This window comes from Cololabis saira, chromosome 1 (assembly GCF_033807715.1).
Source record: "Cololabis saira isolate AMF1-May2022 chromosome 1, fColSai1.1, whole genome shotgun sequence".
NCBI lineage: Eukaryota > Metazoa > Chordata > Actinopteri > Beloniformes > Belonidae > Cololabis > Cololabis saira.
In genome coordinates this window covers 51,285,880-51,313,768 of record NC_084587.1, presented here as the reverse complement: position 1 = coordinate 51,313,768, position 27,889 = coordinate 51,285,880, and the positions used below count along the sequence as shown (strand labels likewise).

General features: G+C 36.7%; 1 protein-coding gene across 3 annotated transcripts; it reads right to left on the bottom strand.

Moving 5' to 3' along the window:
* Positions 1 to 114: 114 nt before the first annotated feature.
* On the bottom strand, positions 115 to 25,626 carry fbxo8 (F-box protein 8). 3 transcript variants are annotated; one of them, XM_061725772.1, is made up of 8 exons: positions 25,463 to 25,626; positions 21,064 to 21,175; positions 13,547 to 13,630; positions 11,183 to 11,327; positions 10,939 to 11,065; positions 7,752 to 7,870; positions 6,323 to 6,519; positions 115 to 4,541 (listed from the first exon to the last, which is right to left on the bottom strand). In XM_061725772.1, the coding sequence occupies exons 2-8, from the start codon at positions 21,173 to 21,175 to the stop codon at positions 4,354 to 4,356; spliced, it is 972 nt and encodes a 323-aa protein (XP_061581756.1). In that variant the 5' UTR covers positions 25,463 to 25,626; the 3' UTR covers positions 115 to 4,353. The 3 variants fall into 3 exon arrangements, with proteins under 3 accessions (XP_061581756.1, XP_061581765.1, XP_061581775.1); XM_061725781.1 differs by having other exon boundaries at positions 6,323 to 6,450; XM_061725791.1 differs by lacking the exon at positions 13,547 to 13,630.
* Between the last annotated feature and the right edge of the window lie 2,263 nt (positions 25,627 to 27,889).

Below are 27,889 nucleotides of genomic sequence, written 5' to 3'. Positions count from 1 at the left end.
ATGGCATTTTGTTAATTAATAAAAGTTTCAGATGCTTGGTAGCCTTTTCAGTTGGTTAATGTTTCATTGGACAGTGTTTATGTTAATCTCTGTTGGAGATGTTTTTTACTACTTCAGATTTTTTGCCAGTGTTGCACAGTGATAATGTTTGTCACATTATTTGTTATTAACCTCCGTTGTAACGAGGACTTGTTTACATCATTAGGCTTCTAGGATTGGCCTGAAATGTTTTTCATTTGAATCTCTAAATGTGGACTCTGCATTTCAGATGAATTTCTAAACCTCCTATAATTTCATGTGATTGTTTTGTTTTGCTGATATAATGCACAGAAGTGTCATAAATAAAGGAGCTTATGGTTAATATTTTGGTTGCTTATTTATAACATCAAACTGGCTACTATGGACTGAAATGCTTGTGCTCAATGCTTAATATAATATTCAAATAAGGAAATCTTGGTGGAAAGTGGTGCTTTGTCATTATGGCGTGTTTTATTAAAAGTAGGTCAATATCAACTTTATTAAGTTTGCACAATGCATGGTTTCAAAATGAACTTGCATTTAAAATAATATTTCTTTATCTGAATATTATATTTAACATTCACAATGACTAAATCTGAAGACAATTAATACATAATTATTATGTAAACTAGACAGATATATTCTCCTGCTCATTCCTGCACAAATGTATTACATATACCGTACATAAATCTTCGTCTCTGAGTGCAAAATACATTTTGAAAACCCCCAAATTGTCAGTGCGGCCCTCTCCATACAGTCTTTTTGCAGATGTGGCCCCGGCCTAATCTAGTTGACGACCCCTGGTCTACGTCATCATTGTTTACAACCACAAAAAGGCTCTATAATGTAAAACACATGGCTGGCACTAAATGTGGAACTGAACAAATCTGCTGTGTAATATTAAGGAAAAGTTATAGCGCCACCTGCAACAGGAGATTGCAGTAACTCCGTTACATTTACTTGAGTAAGTTTTGGGAAATGTTGTACTTTTAGGAGTAGTTTTGAATCACTATACTTTTTACTTTTACTTGAGTAGATTTGTGAAGAAGAAACTGTTGCTCTTACTCCGCTACATTAGGCTACGTTGAGCTGTTACTTTTCTTTTGTCCCTTTTATCCACGTACGCGTCAATCTCATGACATCACTGGGTGATTCTTTGGGAAAAATGTTTGTTTTTGCATGTTTTGTCACATTTACACAGACTCAAACACACACAGAGTTTCTATGAGTTCATGTTTGTTCTAGTTCTGCCTGGTTAAAAAAGAAAAGTACAAAGGCTTGACATTTTGTGCTACTTGTGCTTCATTTATTTTTTTATTCTGTTATTTTATTTAACATTATTTTAATTTAAGCTATGTTTTAGTAATTTTAATTTATTTTATTATTTTATTGATTTAATTTGCCTGATGATGATTATTTTGTACTTTTGTCTGTTTGAATGGTTGTTAAAAAAATAAATCAGACGTTACTCAACAGTTACTCAGTACTTGAGTAGTTTTTTCACCAAGTACTTTTTTACTTTTACTCAAGTAATTATTTGGATGACTACTTTTTACTTCTACTTGAGTCATATTATTCTGAAGTAACAGTACCTTTATTTGAGTACAATTGTTGTCTACTCTACCAGGTCTGGCTATGAGCCATGTTCATGCTCACAGCACCCCCGTGTGGTGAGAGGAAGGAACTACCTCCATGTGTGAATAAGCCTTACAGAAATAACGTTTAGGGGCCTGGCTGGGACAGTGTGGCTAATTGATAAGAAGTTTTTTGCTGCTTCAACATATTTTTCTCTCTTGGCTCTGTGAAACATGAGCTGATAATTCACAGCTCGACAACGCGTTGTTGTAAAAGATTATGACTGCATTGCATGTGGCGGTGTACGGAAGAGTATCAGGGCCATGCAGGAGAAAAAATATCTGAGAGGGGAAGATTTTTTTTTATTGTGCACTTTGAGAAAAAAGTCGAAATGTCGAGAAAAAAGTCAAAATCTCGAGATTAATGTTGAAATACAATTTCAAGAATAAAGTCGAAATTTTGTGAAAAAAGTCGGCATTTCAAGAATAAAGTTGAAATACATTTCTAAATTTTTCTCGAAATTCTACTTCAACTTTTCTCTCGATATTTCGACTTTTTTCTCGACATTTCAACCTTTTTTTCGAAATTGTACTTCAACTTTAATCTCGACATTTCGACTTTTTCTCGACATATTGACTTTTCTCTCGGTATTTCGACTTTTTTCTCGACATTTTGACTTTTTTCTCGACATTTTGACTTTTTTCTCGACATTTCGACTTTTTTCTCGAAGTGCATCATGAAAAAAAAGATTTCCTCCTGTAAATTATTATTTTTATTTTTCTCCTGCGTCGCCCTAATACTCTTCCGTAGGCGGTGACTGCAATGCAGTGAATTTGGATTATTGGCCACAGCAGTTGGGCTTGCTCTGACTCTAGCGTGTTCTGTCCGAGAGAGTTTAGATTTCCTGTGTATCATCACCGCTCTGATCAGATCTATACGCTCATAAGTGCTCGTACTCAGTGCTCCCATGTAGTGAAAGGAAGAAAGTAGATGTTTGTTTGTGCAGATAGTGTGAGGAAGTACTCAATAAGTTGACAATGGCCACGGTTACATGATGTTTTTTAATTCGGAATTAATTATTCCAAATTAAACTATTTCCCTTCAAGTTTACATGGAAATAGTAATTCTGAATTGAGTTTTACATGGAAAACACGTTTGATGGTCTTTCTCCAATTCCTCTCCAGGTCTGGGGGTTGGGAAGGTTCTGATTGGATAGGGGGGGGACCGGAAGTTAAACTACCGGAAGAAAAACTAACTTAGCCGCTACAACTTTGAAAAGCTCACCATTTTGATGTTTCCTGTTTACATCTGTTCTTTTAATTATTTCCAGGTCCTCCAAGCTATTTATTAAATAAATGGTCTCTGCTCTTGACGCTTCAACCTGCTTTTCCCAATAAAAAAAAATCTGGGCTTTAAATTTGGGCTTTCTGGTTTGTGACACGCTGCTTGCAGCTTTAATTTGTATTTATTTGTTTTAAATTAGCTCCAGTCATCACATCTAATTAAATGTAGTACATTGTGCTTCAACTTCATGGCAGGAACTTGTAAGACAATGGAATTACTTTTAGGTAAATGTGTGACAACTGATATAAATAAATTACAAATTGCTGTCTTTTTCTTTATTCTTTATTATTTTTATTTTTAAAACAATTCCATGCACCCTAATAAAAGCACACTATCATTCTCAACACTTCAACTATTTTAATCCTTTTAATATATTTGAATACAGTTTATATCCGTCACTGCCAGGGTCATGCATTTGTTCAGCTTCAACAGAAACTGTTCAGATTCAACAATTTAATTTATTGAAAAGACTAAATATGTATTTAACTCTCCTTTCAAATGCGTTATCTAGTATAGGATTTAAGAATCTAATTGAATTTGTACAGTTTTATTATGTATTTTTGTATTTCCGGTTGCACTTTAGCAGACAGTGGCGCTTAGAAACCAGTAGTTGTTACAATAGTTCCATGAAACATAGCGGTCGTGTTCGGCCGTGGACGGGGATTGAGGGGGATTAATCTAGACACATGAAGTGGGAATTTAGTGACCGTGACAATTGTCAAATATTTGGAAAAAAAATGTTCATTGTGAAACCAAATAAAAGCAACTTATGGAGAAAAACATAAAACATTCAAGATAATATAAAAAGTTCTGGCATAAGGCCTAAAGAGTTCTGTTCATGTCCCGTCAAAGGAAAAGTGCAAGCCACCAAATCCAATTCACTTACTATTGGATGAAGTGGTTAAGCTTAGCTTATTTGCTCCAATGTTGCATTATTAGAATATAAGCGCCATTAGAGTGACTAGAGTTAGTTTTAGAGTCTTATGTTGCCACCAGTAGAGGGCGGAGCTTCACCAAGCAGCCCGTCAGTGTCAACACCTCTGCAGCAGACTGAGGGCAGTGTACTTACTCTTCTTCATTTCTCCTCCACATATCCCGCTGTGTCAGTGCCGTGTCAGAGCTCGTCTCCTTCAAAACATCTTTTCCCACTTTCTTTTTCCAAGCAAAAGTTCCAACTTTTCACTTTTCATTAAAGCTGTGCAGCCGATATTTGGTAGCATAGCCTTTCTCACAGTGGAGTGGAAAGTTGTATTTGTTATAACATTTCGATTAAGTCTTACTTCCTACGAGTTATTCCTTGCAGAATATCAAAATTGTTAAAATTCCTTTACACAATGTTCCATCCTTGAGGATATAAATAGGAGCCCCATCACATGTGGTGTTTTTCAGTGCAGCATGAAGAACTGCCGGGTGGAGCTACGCGGCCACGTGTCCTATCAGGTATATGTTATCGTAGAGGTGGCCCACAAAATCATCCGAGACGTTATGGGCTGCTCGCCGCGTGTTCCTGATAAACTCCCTCTTTGACATCTTGTTCTTCACATGTGGGCTGGTGAGGTCGATGGACAGCAGGATGAGACTGTAGCAGAGGACGTACACGGCGTCTGCACAAACACAATAGCATAGTATTCACATTCATTACTCAGGTAGAAGTATAGATACTAGAGTTTAAAAATACTCCTGTAGAAGTTGAAGTATCAACTCAAGCTTTTTACTCAAGTAAAAGTATAAAAGTACTGGTTTCAAAACTACTTAAAGTATAAAAGTAAGGGGGGAAAAGCCATTAAGGACAAAAGCCATTGAAAATGAATGCATCTTAGTATAATGCAAATATATTAAAGAAGCATATATGTGTACTATTGAGCATTAACATGTGTTTCAGAGAGCAGGAGATATGATGACTAGTTGCCTATAAGTATTGTAATGGTGCAAAAAGTCAAACTTCATGTTCATGCTATCATTTATCCTAACCTTTATTGGAATGTACATCCAAGTTTAGTTGCAGGAATCTGAGGGAACGGATGTAAGAACAAAACTGGACAAGAACATCTGAAACAACCACAACCAAATTCACTCTATCCGGATGGAGCAATTTAACTGGATAGTTTTTATTTAAAGGCCGAAATGAAATAGAGTAACGAGGCTGTTTTTAAAATGTAAGGAGTAAAAAGTACAGATAATTGCGTGAAAATGTAAGGAGTAAAAGTGAAAAGTTGCGTAGTAAGGTAACAAAGTATTTGTACTTTGTTACTTGACACCTCTGAGCATACTTCAATTTAAGAGGAAAATTTAATTTAAAAAAACAATGTGTTGATTGTAAAAGGAAAAGCATGTGTATCTCAGTTGTTGGAGTGGATCTATGGAATGGGTTGGGTGATGGGTTGAAGCAATGTACAAATATAAATCAATTTAAAAAACGGTACAAAAAGGAAATTGTGGGAAGTTATTTGATTGAGGAGTTATGTTAAGGAAAGATTGTATTTATTAGCTGGTTAGGTGCAAAGGCACAAACAATGGGAAAATCTGTAGCCTAATAGTGTAATATAGCAGATATTTATTATTAATATTTATGTTTAATTTATAATAGAGGTAACAAAGGGGCGGGGTTAAATACGTTTTACTCCTACCTGCTCCTTTTCAGACACTGTTTTTTTTCCCCCTGTTTTATATTACGTTTTTGTTGTTGTTGCTTTTTTTTGTATGTTTTGAATTTGTTTTAAAATTTTATATTTTTCCCTTATGTGTTCGAAATAAACAATTCAATTCTATCAATCAATCAAAATACTTTGATTAAAGACAGCATTTGTGCACTATGGAAAACAATAAAATATTCTGTTTAAGTCAAATAGACGATGGTGCAATCTACCATGATTAAAATGCAAAGAACACACGCAAAAAACAACAAACCCGAAATGTTTCATATTGTTTGATCTCGTAAAGGAAGCTAATCATTTTAATTTTAACTACTGTATATTGATAGAAAAGCAATATAATGTTCTTAATCTGGTAATCATTAATGTATTTGGATTTAAAATCAGAATAAACCTGCCACTTACTTCAGAATTAATGGCCATTTTCATTAGGAATTAGGTGTTTACATGGTAATTTTTACTCATTTTAAATCAGATTTAATTTTAATTCTGAATTAAAGAGGAATTAAACTTCCCATGTAAACGCACTCATTAAAAATAGAATTGTTGAGATTTCACAAGTTCAGAATAATTTATTTGTACTGGAAAACACTGCAGGTTGCTCTCCTCTTCCAAACAACTTGTTACAGTGGCCCAGACGGAAAAAAACAAGTCACACACACACACACACACACACACACACACACACACACACACACACACACACACACACACACACACACACACACACTTACCAGGGCTAAGGCCAAGGTCTTGAACAAGACCAGGGTTGCAGGTACAGAACCTGTGGCTGAACTTGGTAATGAGCGTTTCCAGATACTCTCCTCTTTCCTCAGGTGCATGAATGTGTCTAAAAAAATATCTAAGAGCATTGGGGAGGAACTGATTACTGAAGTTATGAAGGGTCACCAACTCGTCCAACACATCCCGCCTGCACAGAGAAAAAAGACAGACAGAATATTGTCACAGAAAAATTATTTTTCAATTTGGATCTAGTTCACTAAAGGTTTAGGGCCAGTCCCAATACACCCCCTACTTTCTACCACTAGCCCTAAAAATGAAGCCACAAACTTTAGGGTCCTTGTAATCTTCCCTAGGGATTGTGACACCACTTGCTACGTCACTGCGTGGTTTACGTTCGGGTACGTAAGCGACTGCGTAGTTACGTTTGCACATACGTCACACCAAATCAGGAAGCCCAGAGCTAAAGGCTGTTTTAATTTCAACTGTAGCGCTGTTAATATGCCACTTTATTAAGTTTTAATATTTTTTCAGGCGTAAAAGTAACCGTTAAGATCCCCAACCTGGGCTCAGTTTATCCAAATAACACCTGTTAAGAAATTTGCTCCGATGTTTTTGGGATGAGAAGAGTCGCCGGCGATTTATGGTTCTGCATTAAATCAACGCAGAGCCTACGCCGTAGGTTACGTGGCAAGGCGCGGCAAGGCACGCCGTACGGCACGCGTCAACGCGTAACCTACGCCGTAGGCTCTGCGTTGGTGTAACGCAGAACCATAAATCAGCCTTTATTCTGGCGAGATCTTGGCAACAACGGGCAAACGAGTGATTATGTACATTTACTGAGTGAATATTATGAAAGTAAAATATATATTTCTTGCTAGAAATGTAATCAAAACGCATTTTTATGCAGAAACTAACTCAAAATATTGATTTTATTCACTAAAAAATAAGAAATGTCCGCCATGTTTTTTTTTTTATTCAGTCTGCAAATGATGACGTAAAGCATTCTGGGAAATTTTTCTGGCCCTAGTTCAGCTAGTGAGCATCTGAAAACCCTCGATCTGTAGGGCTAGATTCATACACACTAGCCTTGTTTTCCCCACTAATCCTACATGCAAAGAGGAATTGGGACACCACTATCCTCACGGGAACACGCAAAATGTAGGGGTAGTGCTGAAAAGTAGGACTAGGGGGGGATTGGGACTGGGCCTTAATATATGACCTTGGACTTTGGGTGTCTTCACGCTGACACCATTTAGGTCGACCCAAAGGCACTCAAGACATGGGTACGGTTCATTTGTGTCAGTGTGAACACAGCAAGTGCACACTGGTGTCTCTACGGCTATGAGCAGCTCTGCTGCTCCGTCTGGGCTGTAACTGTTACACATCCATGACGTGTGGGCTCTGGAGTTGTGTATTTACCTCTCATCCAGATAAATCCGTAGCATCTTCCAATTAAGTCGTCGAGTGTAGAAAATGAACTTAGCCAGCTCTGTAGGATGATCCACCAGTATACCTTTTGACATAAAATAACTGATACCCTGCAAGGACATGCACACACATGCACATACAAAACACACATAAGGAGAGCGAAAAAAAAAGATGAACAATCAAATATGGAGTGTATGTTTGTCTTCATTTAAACTCAAAGATCCAGACACAGACAAACACATTTTGATGCTGAGGTGGTGGATATGACACAAAACAATAACAGCATCAACCACAGTGTGCCCACAGTCATCACATACATTGCAGACTAATGCCCCGTTTGCACAGGATTCAAATTATCTGGGGATCCTGTGGTCGTTTGTAATAATCATGGAGGAAGTCTGTGGTTTTAATTCCATCCAAATGTGTCATGTCTATGATTTGTAAAGTAAAAGTTCCACTGCAAATTACCTACCCTATTTCAGCAAACACAAAGGTCACAAAATAATCTTAATCCCGTCTGAATGCACATGTCAGTAATTCAGTGATATACCGGTTGGAATCTTTTTTGTATTTATTTTTTTTAAATCCTCTCCCCAACTTTTCAGCTTTTCTCCATTTTCATTTTGGCAAGTGCAATACATAGTGATATTATATTACAATTCAGCCTATATCCACGCCATGGTGTAATGATCTTATGATTTTAGCTGATAACCACACAGAAATTAATCACATCAAGAAAAATTACGAGAAATTACGAGAATTAAATCCTAATATAATGAGAATAAAGTCGTAAAATTACAAGAATAAAGTCATAATGTTGCGAGAATAAAGTCGTACTAGAATAAAGGTGTAATATTATGAGAATAAAGTCGTAATAAGAGAATAAAGTCATAATATGAGAATAAAGTCGTAATATTACGAGAATAAAGTCGTAACATTACGAGAATATAATTTATGAGAACTCTAACAGGAAGAGCATCTTCTCCCTGTGTTAAAATGAGGAATATTGAGCATCTTGTGAAGTTATATTTATATATTTATAATATATTTAATATTACGACTTTATTCTCGTAATATTACGACTTTATTCTCGTAATCTTACGAATTTCTTCTCATATTATTATGACTTTATTCTCGTAATTTAGTTTGACTCTAATACTCCGTCGTAGAAACGAGTTCAGATCAGCAGAACCATAATGAGATGAAGACACGGACGGCTGCATCACTTTTATCTTTCATTAACATCAAAGCCTCTCTAGACACGGCAAAACCTTTAGGGCTTTAATGAAAGCTCCGGTTACGTTTACTGTTACCATGCCAACCTAATACATGGGCCCATATGCCATTTTCCGATTTTGTCACTTATCAAAATTAGATGAGATAATCTTCATTTGTCACATACACAGTTATACAAATGCGACGTATCATCACTGAAATCCAACTCGTGTGTCTGATCGGATGCTTTTAACTTCATATTCAAATTTATTGTTAAATAAAAGATAATTTTTCCAGAAAATGCAAGACCTCAAAGTCACTTCCAGGATCAACGGCCACGGTTACATGATGTTTTTAATTCTGAATTAATTATTCAGAATAAAAATCATTCCGAATTAAACTATTTTCCTTCGAGTTTACATGGAAACAGTAATTCTGAATTGAGGTTTACATGGAAAACACGTTTGCTGGTCTTTCTCCAATTCCTCTCCAGGTCTGGGGGTTGGGAAGGTTCTGATTGGATAGGGGGGGGGACCGGAAGTTAAACTACCGGAAGAAAAACTAACTTAGCCGCTACAACTTTGAAAAGATCACAATTTTGATGTTTCCTGTTTCCATCTGTTCTTTTAATTATTTCCAGTTCCTCCAAGCTATTTATTAAATAAATGGTCTCTGCTCTTGACCAGCGTTTACTGCGAGCTGCATCTTGAAACTTTAGATGCGTCCAAAATCCCAAACTTCCCCCCTGAGTAGCAAAAACAGTATGTGAGATTTTTTAGTGCGTCCGAAACATTAGTACGTTCTCAATAGTATGTACTATCCATACTCATTCTGGAGAAATGTATTAGTGTGGATTGATGGACACTAGCTGAGAAGAAACTTCCCACAATGCAATGCAGCGGTGTTTGGTTGCTAAGTGATACTTATATGCCATAAGTATAATATTAAGTATAATAATATTATTATATAATATTAATATCATAATATTCGTATATAATAATATTATATAAGAGGAGCGGTGCTGCTACTGCTGCTGTGACAGGAGTTGTTACCATGGTAACAACTCCCCGTGGCTCTGAGTAGTACGTCCGGATTAATGCACACTACTGATATTTACTCTAAAGTGTGCCAAACTAAAGTATACTTTTTATTATATACTGTTTAGTATGGCGTTTCGGATGCACCATTTGTTTCAAAAACCAGCCCAGTGCGGAATATAAGCGTCATGGAGACGGACGGGCGAGGGAACAAGCAGAAAGACCAGAATTAATTTAAAGAGGAATGAGTGTAAACATGATCGCGGAATTATTCTATTCAGATTTAAAAATCAGAATAAACCAGCACTTACTTCAGAATTAAGTTTAATTCGGAATGGCCATTTTCATTCAGAATTAGGTGTTTACATGGTCATTTTTACTCATTTTAAATCGGATTTAATTTAATTATGAATTAAAGAGGAATTAAACTACCCACGTAAACGCACTCATTAAAAATAGAATTGTTGAGATTTCACAAGTTCAGAATAATTTATTTGTACTGGAAAACACTGCAGGTTGCTCTCCTCTTCCAACCAACTTGTTACAGTGGCCCAGACGGAAAAAAATCCATGTAGTGCTTGTGGAAAGTTACAGTAGGTGCTGCCATTCATTTGGGAGTTTGTGGGCATACTCATTTTAAATCGGATTTAACTTTAATTCTGAATTAAAGAGGAATTAAACTTCCCATGTAAACTCCCTCTATGGCTGTAAATTACGGTAAAACACACGCATCTCCTATCCAGCGTGAATGCACAGTCCTAAATGCAGATGTTGGGGTGTGACTTCAGACTTACTGCAAATACTACATTAGTGTACACCTAGGCTACACAGTCACCAGCCACTACTCACTACTGTATCAGGAATACCAGCTGTACCTGATACAAGTGGCTGGTGACTGTAGATCTGAGATGTTTGTCATGTTTTACCTCTTGCGGGTTAGCATTGAATGTCAAACTGCCTTCATCTAGTTGTAGGTACAGCCTTCGATATGAGAAACCAGCAGGGAGTCTTTTGTTATAGATGGAGCAATGTCCCCATGTGGATTTACACAGCCTGATGGATTGAGACACATTGGTTATTGAACAATAAAAACATGTACACAACAGAAGTTGCAGATAAAAAAACAAGCAGACAAAAAAAAAAGAAAAAAGAAGAATGGAAGTTCCATACCCCTGCCACAGGTATTCGTCGTTCCCCAGGTCCTGCCACACACAGCCAGCCAAGCACAGGTCAGTAGCATTCAGGTATGACAGTATAGCAACACCTAACTCTGGTGGCAGCATCTCCAAATCTATAAAACCATGCTGTTCTTTACCTACAACCACATACAAAAAAAGAATTAAAAAAAAGGGACAACACGTTTTTTACATTTAGTAAACTTCCCCGTAGGTGTGCAGCAGAGGAATCAGTCTGTTCCTGTGACAAAACAAGATTCTCTGTACTACTACTTTTTTTATGCATGCAGCACTTTTTTTCTTTATTATACATTGTAGCACCTTATAATGTAATAATTTCCTATAATGTAATAATTTCCTATAGTATAATAATGTCCTATAATGTAATAATTTCCTGAAAATGTAATAATGCCTGAAAATGTAATAAAATTTGCACTTAACTCATTCTAAAATGTAATAAAACCCAATAACTTCACCAATAATGTAATAAAATATCCTGACTGATATTGTAATAATATTTTTACCGATAATGTAATACCTTATTACGTTATTCGTTATATGTTCATCAGAATTGGGGTTGTTACATCATCTGATCTGACTGGGATCATAGTAATAGGCAAATACAAGCTCATGTTAACAATAAAATAACCTCATTTATTTGAGCTTCCATATAATTTAAGATGGTTTTCTGGAGTTAGGTGGAGCCTTTGATGAAGTTATCTTCAGCAGGTTTGCAGACCTTTGTAAAAGCACATGTTTTGACAATTTTCCCATTTGGCTCATTTAGGTGCATATTAACTCACTGTCAAAAGGGAAATACATACGGTATGTAAGTAATGGCCAGAGAGGCAGTTGTTGCTGTACATCCGTCTGGAATTGGTTGCGGAACCATTTTCAAACAATTAGGAGTTCAAGATTTAACTTATTTACAAATGGGAAGCATTCAAGACAGTTTCAGATCTTCCCAGAAGTGGGCACGCTCTGCAATTTTACCATAAAGTTCAGACTCTGAAAGACTGAACAAGTATGGTCATTTTGAAAAGGACGGGGGCCTCAGTTGGGCTTCCAAGCTCTAAAAACAACAACATGGAACCACAACTGAGGTTTGTAAAAACTGCATTTTTAAAATGCAAACCACCAAACGTCTGATGAGATCAAAGTGAAGTAGTTTGACCTTAATGTCCATCATCATGTCTGGCAAAGACCACACAACATTCCAGCAGAAACCCAGAATAATTGTGAAACATGGCAGATGGGTGATGGTTTTGGGTTATATGTTCAACCATAAACTCATCTGTATGCCAAAGCATTCTAGAGGCAAATGTGAGGCCGATCTGTCGAATAACTCAAGCTGCTAAACTATGGTTGTTAAGAAAAAACCAACAACACTGAGGCCGACCAGTAAATCTACATCACAATACCTGAAAGATTCATGGATCAACAGTTTGGAAAGGCTGAGTCAAAGTACAAATCCAACCCGAGTGAAGTGCTGCGGTAAGACTTTTAAGAGACAAAAAAACTAAAGTGAAAAAAGAAAATAAAAGCAAAAAAAAAAAAAACACTGTTTACTCTTATGTAGATAAGTATTTGTCCACTAGAACAAAACTACAGTTTAACCCTTGTGCTGTCTTTGGGTCAAGGAAGGAGGAAGAGGGGAAGGGAGGAAGGGAGGAAGGAAGGAAGGGAGAAAAGAAGGAAGGGAGGAAGGAAGGAAGGAAAGCAGGAGGAAAGGAAAAGGGAAGGAAGGAAGGAAGGAAGGAAGGAAGGAAGGAAGGAAGGAAGGAAGGAAGAAGAGAAGGAAGGAAGGAGAGAGCAGGAGGAAAGAAGGAAGGAAGGAAGGAAGGAAGGAAGGAAGGAAGGAAGGAAGGAAGGAAGGAAGGAAGGAAGGAAGGAAGGAAGGAAGGAAGGAAGGAAGGAAGGAAGGAAGGAAGGAAGAGAAGGAAGGAAGGAGAGAGCAGGAGGAAAGAAGGAAGGAAGGAAGGAAGGAAGGAAGGAAGGAAGGAAGGAAGGAAGGAAGGAAGGAAGGAAGGAAGGAAGGAAGGAAGGAAGGAAGGAAGGAAGGAAGGAAGGAAGGAAGGAAGGAAGGAAGGCAGGAAGGAAGGAAGGAAGGAAGGAAGGAAGGGAGAAGGAAGGAGAGAGCAGGAGGAAAGAAGGAACAGGTGAATTAGGTCATTTTGACACAAAGACACTACAAGGGTTAAGCAAATAATTTAGAAATATCCCAATTCCAAGAATGCAACATCAGGAAAGAATGCATGGAAGAATGAAATAACATTGCAAAGAGTTTTTTAAAGAGTAGAAAGGGGAGAGCAGTGCACTCCTGAAGTGATGACAGTTGCATGTACGTATGTGTTCATACCTCCCCTACGGGTTTTTAGCAGGTGATAGATGTCAGGGCCATAGCAATTTTGGGGGCCTCTTTTCTGGGCACCGCCGTCTCCCCCTAGCAAAACAAAAGAAAAAAATATAGAACTTATGGCTACTCAAAATGATAACCGAAGAATGTAAGGGCACAGTTATCATCAACACTTAAAAGAACTAAAGAAAACAGACTATTTTATGCAGTTTATGGTTTATTTGTACCAACCATCCCGGATATTTTTGTCCGGGCCAGTTTCAGTAGTATTACTTTTTAAAATAAATGTCTGAGCTTTAGTAAATTATATCACTGGCCATTGTGGGTTTTCTTTATGTAATAATAAGGGTACCAACAAATTTGTTGTTTTATTTGTTCCACATCTGGTTTTTACGTTTTAAGTACTTGAAGCCTGCGTTTCTCAAATTGCTGCGGGGGCAATTCAACAAATACTGCCAGAAGGATGTACAGCAACAGTTTCTGAACATAGTAATACTATCACTTCCATTTCCTACTTGGTATTGTGTTAACACACCCCTGATCGCACGCACGCACGCACGCACGCACGCACGCACGCACGCACGCACGCACGCACGCACGCACGCAGAAAAAGGTTATTGACTGCATGGAAACGTAGTCATAGATAAACTGGCAAAATGAGTGCTTTAACAGAAACCTGCACAGTTTAAGATTAAGATTCCTAGAATATTCTAATTTTTTGAGATAGGATATTTGAGTTTTCTTAAACTGTAAGCCATGATCAGCAATATTAAAATAATAAAAGGCTTGCAATATTTCAGTTGCTTTGTAATGAATCCAGAATGTATGACATTTTTGTTTTTGTAATTGCATCACAGAAAATCACAATATTCTAATTTTCCCAGACAGTCCTGTAGATAAAAAGAACCTCATCAATATGTTCTCCATATAAGAATACATTAAAATGTACAAAAACAGACATTATTAAATAGAATAAACAAATAAAATGAAACAAATACTTTTGTTACAGTTTTTGTACAATAACATACCTTTGATAATGTATAACTCACACGTAAAAAAAATAATTGTATTTTTTATTTTATTTTTTAACTTTTGGGGGCCCCCTAGTGGTCACGGGCCCTAAGCAGCCGCTTAGTTGGCTTATGCCTTGGACCGGCTCTGATCTGTACTAATACCCTATAGTACTAATACCACGCTCCAGCTGAATCTAGATGCCCTATTCAAATCACTGCAGTACACACAGCCGTACAAACAAATACTACTGAACAGGGAGTCTGTCTGTCTGTCCTCTCTGTTGGTATTCATGTTTGTCCATATGTTGGCCCTACGGTTACATGTCTGTCCTTCCTGTCTCACTGTCAGTGATGTGAATCCCCTTTTAAAGAACCAGGGCTCCAGAGGTCGATACATTTGGTAGACTATCAAGAAGGCTGGTGAAGGACACACACCCATGCACAAAAAATGGTTGCAAGATCAAAAGGCACAGATATGTGACTTTAAGGCTTTGCAAAATTTGGTACTAACCACTAATCTATATTCAGACAGTTGAACAAATGGAAAACATTCAAAACAGTTAATCTTCTCAAGGGTCATATTGGTCAGTGGTCAGTGAATTAGAAAAACAAACAACCTCAAGAGCTTTATTTCAGACTCTTCAGGCCTTAGTTGTGACGGGAAAAGGTTGAAGTTCATGTAACATTAAGAAAAAGACTGAGATCTAGAGTTCTCAGAGATCTGATCCATAAAAATGTATAATTGGAAAGGGATATCAACCCACGTTTAAAAAAAAAAAAAATATTTCCATCCTTTTACCTGTCATCATCACTGATAACATGACATATGATGAAGATATGAATAGACAGCGTGGTATTTTATATAAGCAGGCTAATTTGTTGACCAGAAGATTTTCCTGGTGTTCAGAGGGAGAAAGTGGGTCTTTTTAGGGCGTACTGTACCCCTTTTTATACTGCACCCTTATGGATTAAATTTAGGAAGGCCAGCATCCATAAATTACAGGTTGGGTAAAACGATTGTCTGCGTATTTTGCTTGGGAAACCAAGATGGTCTAGTCCAGGGGTCGGCAACCCAAAATGTTTTAGAGCCATATTGGACCAAAAACACAAAAAACAAATGTCTGGAGCCGCAAAAAATGAAAAGTCTTGTATCAGCCTTAGTATGAAGGAAACACATGCTGCATGTTTCTATATTAGTTAGAACTGGGATGTCGAGAAAAAGTCAAAATTTCGAGAAAAAAAAGTCGAAATGTTGAGGAAAAAGTCAAAATGTTGAGAAAAAAAGTCAAAATGTTGAGAAAAAAGTCAAGATTTCGAGAAAAAAGTTGAAATATCGAATTAAAAAGGAAAGGAAGAAGTAAGAAAAAAGGAAAAAAGGAAAAAAAGAAAAAAAGAAGAAAAAAAAGAGGAAAAAAAGGTCAAACATTTTTGAAAAAGCTCCAGGAGCCACTAGGGCGGCGCTAAAGAGCCGCATGCGGCTCTAGAGCCGCGGGTTGCCGACCCCTGGCCTAGTGCAAGTAAACTCTTTTGTAAAGTACACGTTATCACTTTTCATGCTCTTTTGAGGCGATTGATGTTCAAATTCAAATGTCGACTTAAAGCAGCACAACGTAACTTTCAGCTTTTGTTGAGTTTGGCGGCTCCGTTGGACAAAAGCGGTAGTGCTTTACCAGTAGTGTGGCAGGGTTCCTACCATGCTCCTCAAAGTTACATAGTGCCAGTGAAGGAGATACAGACCCCTCAGACCATGACAGAGGTTCATTAAACCTGTTGGAAGTTGATGTACCATCACAATGATGATGATGAAATATTACATTAAGCTGGAAAAGTTACATAGTGCTGCTTTAATAGCTCTTGTGATGCCATTATTCTGATGTTAACCAACCCAGTCCTCAGTGCTGGAAGATACCAGTCTGCTATGTGGAAACACTGGTATGACTCTTGGTATGAGTCTTTTTTAAATATTGTTGTATGTTTGTTTGTCTTTTTTAATGGACCTGAGTCTTGATTGATTAATTGAATAATAATAATGATAATAATAATAATAATGATAATAATAATAATAATAATAATAATAATAATAATAATAATAATAATAATAATAACAATAACAATAATAATTAAAGCTGCAAGCAGCGATGAACGGGCCCTCGCACTCACGGCCACCGCCCCCCATAAGCATATCAGAAATGACACCACCCACGACTTCCTATGTCAAACCATTCAAAAGTTATAGCAGAAAAAAGGGACAACCAATCAGAAGAAGGGGCGGGGCTAATTTTCACCAATTATGGTCAAGGACTCAATACCGAGTCCCATGACACCACCCACGACTCTTTATGTCAAACCTTTCAAAAGTTATGGCAGAGAAAAGTATTCTAGTGGGCGCTGTTGAGCCGTTAGGCCACGCCCATTAATGCAAACCATGAAATATCAAATGTATCGACAGGCCTGGCTTTTCTTTAAGTTGCGACATGATACGGTGTGTACCGATTTTTGTTCATGTACGTCAAACCGTATTATGGGGCTTGAGGCGCAAAGTTTTTTCTGTCTGAACCAATCAGATGAAGGGTGGGCGCGCTTTTTGCCGTCTAGCATCGCCACGGTAACACTTTTGAAAGAGAAAAGTAATGCGTGGTGTCGGAGGATGGAGACGCACATTTTGATGTATAACACACCTGGGTGCACGTTACGTTCGGGCCGTATTAATGACAGAAGAAATGGCATAAATTGCGCCAAAATTACACGATTAATTCAAAATGTTCAAAATGGCCGACTTCCTGTTGGGTTTGGGCCATGGCGCCAAGAGACTTTTCTTTAAGTTGTGACATGATACAGGTGTGTACCGATTTTGGTGCATGTACGTCAAACCGTATTGTGGGGCTTGAGGCACAAAGTTTTCTAGGGGGCGCTGTTGAGCCGTTAGGCCACGCCCATTAATGCAAACCATTAAATATCACATTTTTCACCAGGCCTGACTCAGTGTTTCGAGAGGAGGTAGTAAAACGTTAATACTTTTAAGTTTAACAGCACACTGGTTGGATGAAAGCTTCATGCCACACAGTACAATTCTAAACACAACTTTTATCTTATTTCTAAAGATAAAGGAAGCTCTGAAAACCTTAACAAACCATGGTTTACTATAGAACTTAGGAAATCTGCTTTAAAGAAAAACAAGCTTTATAAAAGGCATTTTCAAAGTCCTAGTCCTTTAAATTGTGCTACATACAAAAATTATAGGAATAAATACAACCATCTTATTAGAAATAAATAAATGATCTATGGAAAATATTGAAAGAATTACTCAACAAGATAAAAAAAATCATCTATTCCAGCCCAGTCTACATTTCAGGATGGCGCATAAGATAACAGAGCATACACAAATTGCTAATAAATTCAATGATTTCTTTATAAATGTGGGTCCACGTCTTGCAAAACATCTTAAAAATGTTCATGGTTCTCCTTCTAACTATAAATGAAGTTTATCCCTCTTTAAAGAAGACCTATTATGAAAAACATAGGAACATACAACGACATAGTTATGCTGATTCTTTAATAAAATGTCTTTAAATTTGTCTCAAATCTTAACTGTCTGCTGTTTCTCATCATTTGTGGCGACCACCCGTCATGTGGGGTAACCAACGAATGGAAATTTGGTACCAAATTCAAAATGTAATGTCTATGAGTTTTGGTTCAAATATAAATCATTGGTATAGTATGCATAGGTGGATACTACTTGTACACATTTTAAATCAGTTTTATGAATTGTAGAGAAAAAAAAAAATATATATAATGGCTTTATGAGGGTGACACTTCCATTATAGATAAAATATATTTAAAAATGGTTTTTGAAAATGAAAGGACACATGAGTCTATCTTTCTTGAACAGTTAATTTAATTACTGATACTTATTAAAATATAAATTTTGTTAAGGAAATCTATTAATTTTGAGATAGATAAGGGTCGCCCCCAATTACTTTTTTAAGGTCGTTGCCCTATTAATGTAGGTTTAAAAACACTAAAATACCTTTGTTTTAAGTTTTCACATATATGCACACTACATTCCAAATGTTTGGAAAATGGCCAAATATATCTTTATTTTAAGTATTTTAAGAAATAGGCCTTATACATCATTGACCCAGAACTGTAATTCAGGCTTAAAGGAGACATATTATGGCATTTAATGTATATTTTAAAAAGGCCTTGAATGTCTTAAAAACAATCTAATCTAATCTGTGGCTCATTTTCAGGGCGGTGGGGGCTATGATAATGAGGCTCTGCTCTGATTGGCTGCTTGAATGACGTGTAGGAGGGGAGGAGACAAAGCGTTGCTCCGTAGCAAAGCGTGTCCACGGTTCTGCGTTAAATCGACGCGTACCCTACGCCGTAGGCTCCGGGGGAGAGCCGGTGTCGGTGCTTTTTTTTCCCACCTGCTTTTTTTTCCCGGCTCCCCGTACGTGATGACGTTCCATCTTGTGAAAACTGATGATTAATAAATGTAATAAAGCAAATCGATAATTTAAAATGTCTATTAAGATCAAAATATTCAACTGCTTACTGCTATGCAGCAAGCAAAAGATTGTTTATTTATTTGTTTATTTAACGTACATCAAGCATCCTGTATCATAGCTACATGTCTGCCGTTTGTAACAAAGCAAACCGCGTGAAAATCGGTTGAAAATTAAGCAAGTTATAGTTATTTTACTTATGCAGACACCTCCTTCCTCAATAGAAGTGAACGCAGTCTAGAGTGAAAGCGATACCGATCCAAGATGGCGGCCACGCCCGACGTTCTCAGGCAGTCAATGCGGCGCCTCGACCAAGATGGCGGCCGCGCTGAACATCAGCCCCCCCCCCCCCCCCCCAACCCCCTCCACCCCCCCACCGCCCCCTTCCCCCCCTCCCCCCGTCCTCCTGCGGGAGCTGCAGCCCTCCCCTCTCCTCTCCTCTCTGCTGACAGAGAAGGATCAGACCAGCCTTCAGATAGACTGATCGAACATAAATATTATTTAAAAATAATAATGTTCGACACAATTTCATAGAATTAACTGTAGCTTTAACCAACACATTAAACAATATATCTAGGGAGTTACGGAGGTTGGAGGACATAAGAAAAAAAAATGTGATTTATTTTAAAATAAGTTCATATTTTGAAAAAAATAGAGTTACAAACTTTAAAAAAACCTATAGGTACCAGTGTATGATTTTTTAGTCATGTTGAAAGGTATATAAATCTGACATTTAATTGACATTTAACAAAACCTCTGATTTTAAATTATTATTTTACCAAAAAATTCAGAGTGACGAAAAATGGCAATTCCATTCAAGCTTTGACCACAATAGGCTATGCAGTCAATAAGGAGACTTACAACAATAACATGTATTGATTTCATTGTGATTGGATGAACCAAACAGTAACTAAAGCACATAATTTGATGAAAAATGTATACCTGACCAAAAGGTGGCGCTATGGAGTTCATCCAAGATTGTCATATCCACTTGTTCAGAATGGAAGCCTGATTACATGTATTGATTTTGGGTTAATTCTGACCAATTAGGTTTAAGTTACAACAACTTTTATGTTCATGGCGAGACACCGAAATTTGACACCCTCTAACGGCCACGCCCTTCGATAAGAACGTACAGTTTTCTCTGTCAGTCATCGTCAATGCCTTACCTATTATCTGACCAACTTTGAGATCAAGAAACTGATCTCGTTTGGAGCACAGATGCAAACTAGAAGACATGACAATTCCTGGTGCCAACAGGTGGCGCTACAACCGATCCTGAATATTCCACCATAGATGTCTTCAGGCTCAACCTACAATCATGCACATACGTTTTCAACCACATCAAATCATGTATTGCTGAATTACAGCCAATTGATGTTTCATGGCGAAGCTTAAAAATGACCTCAAACTTCGCCGGATCACTACGGTCACGCCCTCTGGCAGAAACTTAAAAGCTTCGCAATTTAGCGTCGGCCATGTGTCTAGATTGTACAAACCAAGTTGTGAGCCAATTCGATAAAATTTCTAGGAGGAGTTCGTTAAAGTACGAGGCCTAGAAATGATCAGAATTCATGAAAAATGACATTTTCTGTTCAAAATGCCGGACTTCCTGTGTAACTTAGACCATGGGTCCAAAAGACTTTTTTGTAGCTCTTTGTCTAATATAATACTCACATAAAGGTCATTGCTGTAAGTCAAACCATATTGTGGGGCTCGTCAAAAAACATAAAATAGGTGGCGCTATAGAGCCCATTCTTGTGGACCCATGCCTGTCGCCCATAAAATACGTAATTTTACGCGACTCTGGAAGCGTGTGCAAAATTTGGTGAGTTTTCCAGCATTTTAAGGCCTCCAAAAAGGCAATTTATTTACGGCGAGAATAATAATAATAATAATAATAATAATAATAAACATCACAGATACAATAGGGTCCTCGCACTTTCAGTGCTCGGGCCCTAATAATAATAATAATAATAATAATAATAATAATAACCACCTAGTTCTCGTCTGCCTGCTGCTCCTCCCCCCTCGTCGTTCATCTGCTCGTCTAGCTTGTCCTGGAGGTGCTGCTGGTGTCTGGGCGGGAGCCTCCACAGTGCCTGACCCATCTGGAGGACACACAGTTGCAGGCACGTCATTTAAACAAAAAACTAAAAACCCTCTAGGGGCTTTACAAGAGGACTTCCTTAAATGAGCATAAAAATGGACATTATCATGGACATGAATACATATCATAGGCAGCACACACACAGCACGCACACACACACACACCACACTCGCACACACGGACAAAGAAAAAAGTACATACCCAACATACATCATATTATTGATATAGCAAAATATGTTTCACAGATTTTTTTAATAATCCATGAGAAAGTTTGACCAGGTGGGGAGGAAGTGAATTCCATATCTCAGTAAGAGATCTTAAATTGAATATTATTGAATTGTAATAGCATGATAATAGCAGGATCCATTTCTAATGACCCAAATGAAACTGCCACAAGGGGTCGACCCTCGTCTTTCTTTCCTTCATGGATACCTCAAATAAAAAGCATCCTCTCTAATTAGCAGAGCTGGTAGTAACGAGTTACATTTACTCCATTACATTTACTTGAGTAAGTTTTGGGGAATGTTGTACTTTTAGGAGTAGTTTTGAATCACTATACTTTGTACTTTTACTTGAGTAGATTTGTGAAGAAGAAAATGTTCCTCTTACTCCGCTACATTAGGCTACGTTGAGCTGTTACTTTTCTTTTATCCCTTTTATCCACGTACGCCTCAATCTCATGACATCACTGGGTGATTCTTTGGGAAAAATGTTTGTTTTTGCATGTTTTGTCACATTTACACAGACTCAAACACACACAGAGTTTCTATGAGTTCATGTTTGTTCTAGTTCTGCCTGGTTAAAAAAGAAAAGGCTTGAAATTTTGTGCTACTTGTGCTTAATTAGTTTTTTTTTATTCTGTTATTATTTTATTTATTTTATTATTTATTAAAGTACTTGAATTTACTTTAAGATTATTTTAATTTAACCTATTTTTTATTTTTTATTAATTTACATTTATTTTATTATTTTATTGATTTAATTTTCCTGAAGATGATTATTTTGTACTTTTGTCTGTTTGAATGGTTGTGTTAAAAAAATAAATCAGACGTTACTCAACAGTTACTCAGTACTTGAGTAGTTTTTTCACCAAGTACTTTTTTACTTTTACTCAAGTAATTATTTGGATGACTACTTTTTACTTCTACTTGAGTCATATTATTCTGAAGTAACAGTACTTTTACTTGAGTACAATTTTTGGCTACTCTACCAGCTCTGGAAAAGTGCCATAGGAGTACTAAAACTAGGCAGAGGTGTCTTCAGTATCCACATTCATTACTCAGGTAGAAGTATAGATACTAGAGTTTAAAAATACTCCTGTAGTTTTTTACTCAAGTAAAAGTATAAAAGTACTGGTTTCAAAACTACTTAAAGTATAAAAGTAAAAGTAATGTAAGGGGAAAAAAGCCATTAAGGACAAAAGCCATTGAAAATGAATGCATCTTAGTATAATGCAAATATATTAAAGAAGCATATATGTGTACTATTGAGTATTAACATGTGTTTCAGAGAGCAGCAGATATGATGACTAGTTGCCTATAAGTATTGTAATGGTGCAAAAAGTCAAACTTCAGAGGCATGTTATCATTTATCCTAACCTTTATTGGAATGTACATCCAAGTTTAGTTGCAGGAATCTGAGGGAACGGATGTAAGAACAAAACTGGACAAGAACATCTGAAACAACCACAACCAAATTCACTCTATCCGGATGGAGCAATTTAACTGGATAGTTTTTTTTAAAGGCCCAAATGAAATAGAGTAACAAGGCTGTTTTTAAAATGTAAGGAGTAAAAAGTACAGATAATTGTGTGAAAATGTAAGGAGTAAAAGTAAAAAGTCGTCTGAAAAATATTTACTCCAGTGAAGTATAGATAACCAAAATGTATACTTAAGTATGGTAACGAAGTATTTGTACTTCGTTACTAGACACCTCTGAATAAGATTCTCTGGATGTTATGATCTTCAATAGTTCAGAACCTAAGAAAGTAAACTAATCCTAATCCAGCTGACTGTCAGTAACATCAGGTGCTTGAAATGACTGCACTGCTACAGTCACGGATTTACAAAGTTACATTAGATTTGGGTCACTGACTTTCTGATAGAAGGAACGAATTGCAGCGATAACGTCGACTAAATGTGTGACAGTATGCCAGCAATCCCAGTAGCTATTTGTTAATTACACTAACGTTAATGTGTTGCATGCTATTAAGATATGTTTATAAATCAGCGTTTTTGAATATTGTCATTGCGAATTCAACTGAAACTATTAGCTTTAGCTGATCTTGTATATAAGTTACCCATCCATTTTCCTTTCACATGAGTGAATCGGTTTTGTCAATAAGTGTTTTTTTTTTGTTTTTTTTTTAATTGAAACATAGATACAAACAAACAAGGCACATAAAAGTCATATCAGACTTACAAACGTTTGCCTTGGGTTGAGCAACATCAGTATCACAAAATATACACTGAGAATCTAATTATCGTAAAACATAAAATTAGAATTAAATTAAAAAAATAAATAAATAAATAACACACAAGGGCCATCTCATATTAAATCATATCTTTCAAGTAAAGAAAACAGTTTAAGGGCTTTCTTTTCTTTAACAAGACTCAAGGACTTACTCAAGAGCTCTAGCTCATTTCTCCAATGGGTCAAACACGGTTTGGACTTAAAAAAATCTACATTTGTGAATGAAGAACTTTCCCAATAAAACCAAATTATTAAGGACAAAGTCCAAATTCTTGTCTTCAACAAAAACACCAAATATAACTGTCTTCACTGTTAAATGTAGCTGAATGTCCTTGGACTGTAGCAGCTCTGCATCTCACTCCACAAATACTGCACTGAATCTCAATGAAAGAAAAGAAGTTGCAAAGTTTCAATTTCTCTTTTCCCAAAAAACACAATTATTCAATTCAAAATTAAATTTTAATCTTAGAAAACTCGTCTGTTGGGTAAATGTCATTTAAAATTTGAAGTTTACCTCTTATTTTTGGTGGAAGTGGAAATGAAATAAAATGTTTTCTAATTTTCCTAATCTTTTCCACTTCAAACTCCTTTAGGATGTACCATCTTTTTATTGAGTTAGGGTAATATTATTCTGGCAAAATGTTTCTAATGAGTTTGTTAGTACATTTAAAGTCACAAAAATATAAACCTTTAATGCAGAGCTGTTTCAGTTCAGGAGAGACCTGAGAGTGACGAATGTCTTCTCTAACCATCATAAGTGGGTATTTCCAGTACTGGAGTCGAGGGGGGGTGAGGGGGGATGGCATCCCCCCCCTGAAATAAAAACGGTCCAAATCATCCCCCCTGTAAAACTGCCATCCCCCCTTTCCATCCCTTATGTCATTTCATCAATGAATGTGGTTTTACTGCTATTTCAACATTTAGAGTCATCACCAGAAAAATAACACCAGAAAAATAACTTATTTGACAATTTTCACCTGTTTCAAGTAAATTTCCACTTGAAATAAATAGAAAAATCTGCCAGTGGGACAAGATTTATCTTCTTATTACAAGCAAAAAAAATCTTGTTCTACTGGCAGATTTTTTTACTTATTTCAAGTGAAAATCTACTTGAAACAGGTGAAAATTGTTGTTTTTTCCAGTGATGAATCTTGTTTTAAGTGTAATGAATTTTTTTTTACTAAAATGAGACATTTAAACTAGAAATAAGACAAATATTCTTGTTAAGATTTTGAGTTTTTGCAGTGATCCATTTTACTTATCCTGTGAAGGACAGAGTCATATTGATAAGTTCAGAAAACTGTTTTTTATTGTTGTGTTTTGATGTATTTGATGTAAGCCCAGTCAGCACAAATTATCTGTCCCCATATGATAAAATCCACCATCCCCCCTGATTTTCTTTACAACTCCAGTACTGGGTATTTCCACAGATAACTTCTGCAGCGTCTCCAGCAGACATGTCCACTGCCAGCGTCAGATGTGCAGCAGAAACAAGTGAAACAACGCTGTAAACAACAACGTTGGGAGTTTCAGTATCAAGGTAGGTTGGCGCGTAGCCCCGCCCTCTCTTCACCCTCATTGGCTGAGAGCACCGTCACTCCAATAGAACTGAAATGTCATTGGTTGTTTCGTTTTCATCCCCCAAGACGTTACAAACATCACAGTTAGCTTCACAGGCTAGTTTAAGTTGACGAGTACAAACAAAAAAGTCCAAAAGACTTTATTCTGTTATTTTTAAAGACGCATATCTTCTTGGTTTACAAGCATGAGACAATACTTCTTAACGATTACGAGAAAAGCAAACCGTGCTACCTACCTGAGTTTAGATATTTCTCTGATAACCGCACGCTGAAACAGCTGGGAGTATGGATTCCCTGTTATCAGACGTCTCCCGCTGCCATGTCCAATCAAGTAGTGATACACATAGATCTGCTGCTTTGATTTAGGAAGATGTTTCCGCTGCTGTTTGTTGCTGTCACCTAAGCCCCGCCCCTCATGTCATGAAGCCCCGCCCCTCATGTCACTAAGCCCCGCCCCTCCTGTCACCTAAGCCCCGCCCCTCATGTCATGAAGCCCCGCCCCTCATGTCACTAAGCCCCGCCCCTCATGTCACTAAGCCCCGCCCATCCTGTCACCTAAGCCCCGCCCCCTTCACTCCCCACCTTCTTCTTCTTCGGTTTTTAACGGCAACTTGCAGCCCAAACTGCCCGTTACTGCCATCTGCTGGAACTATTTTTATCCCACAGTTTTTGCGAGTCAAATTTGATTAGATTAGATTTTTTATTTTGTACATGTAAAAGACAACAATTAAAGAGAAGATAAGAAAACAAAATAAAGCAAACAAAAAAAGCAACAAAACAAAGAATTTCATACTTTAACACTTAATATCTTAATAATTACATGTGCAAAAAGGAGTAGGAAGAAGTTTAAATTTATTTAATCCTACCCCCAGAGCCGGATTAACGCAAAGGCAAACTAGGCATGTGCCTAGGGCCCGATTGACAGGGGAGGGGCCCAGACAGAGGGACAAAAACATTTTTTTTTTTTTTGTCTGCTCACATATTAATGGTTGATACCATGCCGGTAAAAACCTAAGGCATACTATATTTAGTATAAATACATATATATATGCATACATACGCATACACATACACACGCCCGCCGATAGGGGGGGTGGGTGACATTCACTGCCAATCCAGGAAGCAGGAACACAAGGAGGCACACGTACGGCAAATTTTATTGGTCTTTGTAGATTTGACTTCTTATTTAACTATTCAATTTAATCAACACAATTAATTAAGATTTTCTGCAAAATGCAATAGCTTAAAACCTTTATCTTATTTTACTCTGTTTACATAGCAATGCTGACACCTATTGGTGATTTACTGGTACTAATACCTTAACAATGACACTCGCAATCGATAAGATAAGGATAATTTAATATCATTTAATAGAGCGGTGTAATAACGTATAAATAATAAAAATAAAAAAATAGTCTGATAGACTGTTTAATATACAACACATGATTTATTTTGGAATACAAAGAACCAACTTGCCTATGACTATTCTATGTAAAATGTGAATTAACTTTTATTAGTAACTTTGGTAAGTTTAAGATTTCAATTCATAAATAACATCGATGGAGGGGGGCCCAAAAATCACAGTCTGCCTAGTGTAGTCCATTTATTTAATCCGGCTCTGCCTACCCCCATTGATTAATCATTTATTAACACGTATTTATAATAACTAACTATTCTATAATTATACTCACATACTGTACTCACACACTTACTGCAACGTGCAATATGTAAATACCCATCTGTAAATATCCGTCTGTTATTTTTTTATATACCAGTATTCTTATTATTTATTTTTCTCATTATTATAATTATTGTATATACCAGTTTACTGTTTATAGTGTATCATACTGATATTATTACTGTTATTACTATTTCTATGGATGCACACACACACACACACACACACACACACATACATACATACATACATACATACATACATACATACATACATACATACATACATACATACATACATACATACATACATACATACATACATACATACATACATACATACATACATACATACATACATACATACATACATACATTCATACATACATAATATACATGTACATACATGTATATAATATATATATATATATATATATATACACATGCATACATACACATATAATTAGCTGCCCATTTCTGTACATAAATATAAACAAATACTCAGGCCCCTAAAGGCTGCTAAACCCCTTCCTCTTTGTACCTTGTGAAAATCATGTTTGTATGTTTATTCCCTCATATTTTGTCATTCCTTTCACCGTGAAGCTAATCCTCTACAACAACATTAAATTAAATCAATTCCAGAAAATACAATAACATTAAAATAAATGGCAGACATCATTCATTAATATAAAACACAAACATCCACAAGAATCCATGTGAATCTGAACCTGAAACTGTAATACACTTATTTTGGTTGTGTAACTCTACTGCCATCTTCTGGAGAGAAGTAACCCGTTACATCACATTGAAGATTGACTCAGATTTTTCTTTAGATTGGAACAATGTACTTTTTGGTGTCCACGATGTCAAAAGTAAGAAACAGAAAGAACTGTATGTCATAAACTTGTTAATAATATTAGGGAAGTATCACATACACAAAGGGAAATTTACTCACTCGAAACCATGCTTTATTGCATTCCAAAAGG

Coding starts and splice junctions, on each gene's coding strand:
- fbxo8 (XM_061725772.1), bottom strand. CDS start 21,175: ATGGGTCAGGCACTGTGGAGGCTCCCGCCCAGACACCAGCAGCACCTC. Junction 11,328..13,546: donor GCTAAAAACCCGTAGGGGAG/GTATGAACACAT, acceptor ATGTGGTTGTAG/GTAAAGAACAGCATGGTTTT. Junction 11,066..11,182: donor GACGAATACCTGTGGCAGGG/GTATGGAACTTC, acceptor TCAATCCATCAG/GCTGTGTAAATCCACATGGG.